This window comes from Leptodactylus fuscus, chromosome 8 (genome assembly GCF_031893055.1).
Source record: "Leptodactylus fuscus isolate aLepFus1 chromosome 8, aLepFus1.hap2, whole genome shotgun sequence".
In the NCBI taxonomy this organism is placed as follows: Eukaryota; Metazoa; Chordata; class Amphibia; order Anura; family Leptodactylidae; genus Leptodactylus; species Leptodactylus fuscus.
This window is the reverse complement of record NC_134272.1, coordinates 35,274,868-35,278,496: the sequence shown is the minus strand read 5'-3', so window position 1 is coordinate 35,278,496 and position 3,629 is coordinate 35,274,868. Positions and strand designations below refer to the sequence as shown.

The 3,629-nt window shown below is 40.6% G+C and overlaps 1 protein-coding gene across 1 annotated transcript; it reads left to right on the top strand.

Moving 5' to 3' along the window:
- Nucleotides 1-647: 647 nt before the first annotated feature.
- FZD5 (frizzled class receptor 5) lies at nt 648-2,746 on the top strand. The gene has a single exon (XM_075283955.1). The coding sequence runs from the start codon at nt 765-767 to the stop codon at nt 2,481-2,483; it is 1,719 nt and encodes a 572-aa protein (XP_075140056.1). The 5' UTR covers nt 648-764; the 3' UTR covers nt 2,484-2,746.
- The last annotated feature ends 883 nt before the right edge of the window (nt 2,747-3,629 follow it).

Here is a 3,629-nt window from a genome sequence, read left to right as displayed (position 1 = left end):
AGCAAGTTCTTAATATGTTGTATCCTATATTAGTCATACTGTAGAACTAGTGCCCTGTAGATATAGTATGTGCTTAGTATGTTGTATCCATATTGTAATCTTACCGTAGTACTAGTGACATGTAGATAGAGTATGAGCAGCATGTGCTTAGCATGTTATCCCTATTAATAGCCATATTGTACTATAACACCTAATATATAATAGTCTCTGCTCATGTATGTATCACTGCACCAAGCTGTAAAAGAGAAATGAATTTATAGTATTATTCTACATCTTTATACCCTGATCTCTTATCCATTGTTATATAATATAGCGCTGACATAGTCCATAGCGCTGATCAGGGAACATTATTATTTGTAGAATATTCTTCTTCTTTCTATGAGCAGTTTATTAGTGCTGTGTATTATTCCGTGTACTGTGCAGATTGTCAGTATTCTATTACAGGGGTATTTATAATTTCTTTGTATCTTTAGAATAACAGCTTATTATAGTAGTTTTCTACCTATATCATTGTATATTACATTGTAGTCATTGTCGCTTTCTCTTCCTGTATACTCTTTGTCTATAATTCATATATTGGCATAATATTATCCTCTATTATTACTAATATTAATAACCCACTTATTTTTCATTAATAGACACAATATAAAGTTGTGGAGGAAAGTGAGCGCTCCTGAAGATTCTCCGAATATCGCCACTGGATTATGCTTTTTAATACATGTTAAAGGGAATTCTATCAGGATTAGTCTTCACCCCTTAAAGACATGGCTAGACTGAATCCTGGAGTCCTTGTCGTGGGCCTTGTGTTCATCCTGCAAGTACCAGTGCCCGTATTTGCGGCATCCAAAGCAATTGTCTGCCAAGAGATTACTGTGCCAATGTGCAAGGGGATCGTCTATAACTACACCTATATGCCCAACCAGTTTAACCATGACACTCAAGATGAAGCTGGCTTGGAAGTGCATCAGTTTTGGCCTTTGGTGGAAATTCAATGCTCGCCTGACTTGAAGTTTTTCCTGTGTAGCATGTATACGCCTATTTGTTTGCCTGACTATAAGAAGCCGCTTCCGCCCTGCAGATCTGTATGTGAACGCGCTAAAGCGGGGTGTTCTCCACTCATGAGACAATATGGCTTTGGTTGGCCAGAGAGAATGAACTGTGACAAACTTCCACAAAATGGAGACTCGGAAAATCTGTGTATGGAAGATAACCGGACCGAGGCCACCACACTGCCACCCTTATTTGTAAAACCAACTCATCCACCCCGAGGACCAAAACACTTGACTCCTCTCCATAGTCAGAAGCAAACAAACGGTGTCTGTGAAGGGGTATGCAAATGCCAAGAGCCTTTCATCTCCATAACAAAAGATTCCCATCCCCTCTATAATAGAATTAAGACCGGCCAGGTGCCCAACTGTGCCATGCCGTGTTTTCAGCCCTACTTCACTCAGGATGAGAAGACTTTTGCTTCTTTCTGGATCGGGTTGTGGTCCATATTGTGTTTCATCTCAACCTTTATGACCGTGGCTACCTTTCTGATTGACATGGAGAGGTTTAGGTACCCAGAACGGCCCATCATCTTCTTATCTGCTTGTTATCTCTTTGTATCCATTGGCTACATTGTCAGGCTCATAGTAGGTCATGAAAATGTTGCCTGCAACCGGGACCACATTCATTACGAGACAACAGGACCGGCCCTTTGCACTGTAGTTTTTCTTCTGATCTACTTCTTTGGAATGGCCAGTTCAATCTGGTGGGTGATCTTGTCCTTTACATGGTTTCTAGCTGCTGGCATGAAGTGGGGCAATGAGGCCATCGCCAGCTACTCTCAGTATTTCCATATGGCTGCATGGCTCATACCAAGCGTCAAATCCATAGCCGTCCTTGCACTAAGCTCGGTGGATGGGGACCCTGTGGCTGGAATCTGCTACGTGGGGAATCAAAACCTGGACAACCTCCGTGGCTTTGTGTTGGCACCGCTGGTAGTATACCTGTTTACGGGAACTATGTTTCTACTAGCTGGCTTCGTCTCGCTCTTTAGAATTAGGAGTGTTATAAAACAAGGTGGCACCAAAACCGACAAACTGGAAAAACTGATGATCCGGATCGGTATATTCACTGTACTATACACTGTACCTGCTACTATAGTGGTTGCCTGTTATATTTATGAACAGCACTACAGGGAATTTTGGGAAAAATCCCACAACTGCTCTTGTTCTGGGGACAAACAGAGATCCAGACCTGAGTATGCGGTTTTCATGTTAAAGTACTTTATGTGTCTGTTGGTTGGTATAACCTCAGGTGTATGGATTTGGTCTGGAAAAACTTTTGAGTCTTGGAAGAGATTTACAAGTAGATGTTGCAGAAGCAGCAAATCTATCAATGTCTTGGCGTACGGTGAAGCCAGCACAGCACTAACTACAAGGACTGGGTTGCCAAGTTCAGCTTTATACCACAAGCAAGTGCCAATGTCTCACGTCTGAACCACAAGCGCTGCAGAACATCTTGAATTGCATTTGTTAAGCTACGGTCCTTTTTGTTGCCTGTGTTACAGCTATTGACTATTTCATGCCCTGACAATCTTTACATTCGTCACTTTTACTCGTCTTCATTCAGACTCTTGCAGTAAAAGTCCTTTTATATAGAATAGACATTTCAGAGATCCTGCCATGCTCAGTCTCCATATCAGCCAATGTGCACATGTCATTAGGGAAACTCTAATTTACGCTCTTAAAAATTATTTTTTTTCTGTAAGAATTCTGGTCACAATACTTGAAAATGTAAGTGAACCTGTATAATACCGTACACTGGTGGACAACTGAATAGATGAGCTTTAGGTAGTATACGTCCCTGCTATATACTTACATGCCGAGCCCTATTACTGGCTCCGCTTTTGTTGGGGTGACATGATACATCATCGCCCTATATCCAAAATCCGAGAACCTAAAAGTGTTTACTAAGTGAATGCCGTTCAGTCTGCAATGCATAGCTTACACTGCCATGTAGAACAAAATGAAAATCTGCATTTTGTCCAAATAATTTCAATGTGATAACCTGTTAGAATTTGTTATACGTTTTGGTATTGCTGTGTCGCTATATAGGAGGTTTATTTTGTTGTTACGTACAGTAATATATGTGGCCAATAGCAATAAGGACACCTGCAGGACATAAGTGGTCATTGCCTTCAGAATTAACCCTATAGAGCCCTCCTTTAGCATCTAATGCCATTCTTAGCTGCGGTTCTATAGTTTTGGAGGGGTTTGTGTGCATGTTTTTTAAGCATTTGGGATCTAGTGTTTAGATCTATCACTATCATTGGTTCTCTTACATTTTTTTTTTTTTTATTTTTTTTTAAATTCTCACATCTCATGTGATCGGTGTACCACCCAAAATCTCAAGGGTTAACTTGACTTGTGTGTTTAAGCCTGGAAAAAAAAAAAAAAGTCCAGCCATGCTATATGATTGCATTGTGACAATCCGTTCTGTCACGTTTTGTAATCTGTAAACCTGGTCACTGTGTCCTGTTCTAGTATTTGTTTTACCATTCATTGTGTGTGCAGCCGTCCCACCTTCTTCCCTATGTATACACTGAAAACTAGTTCTTATGAATTCCACATGTTCGCCATTGC

What these genes read in the sequence shown, in the direction of transcription:
- FZD5 (XM_075283955.1), top strand. Translation starts at nt 765, where the DNA reads ATGGCTAGACTGAATCCTGGAGTCCTTGTCGTGGGCCTTGTGTTCATC.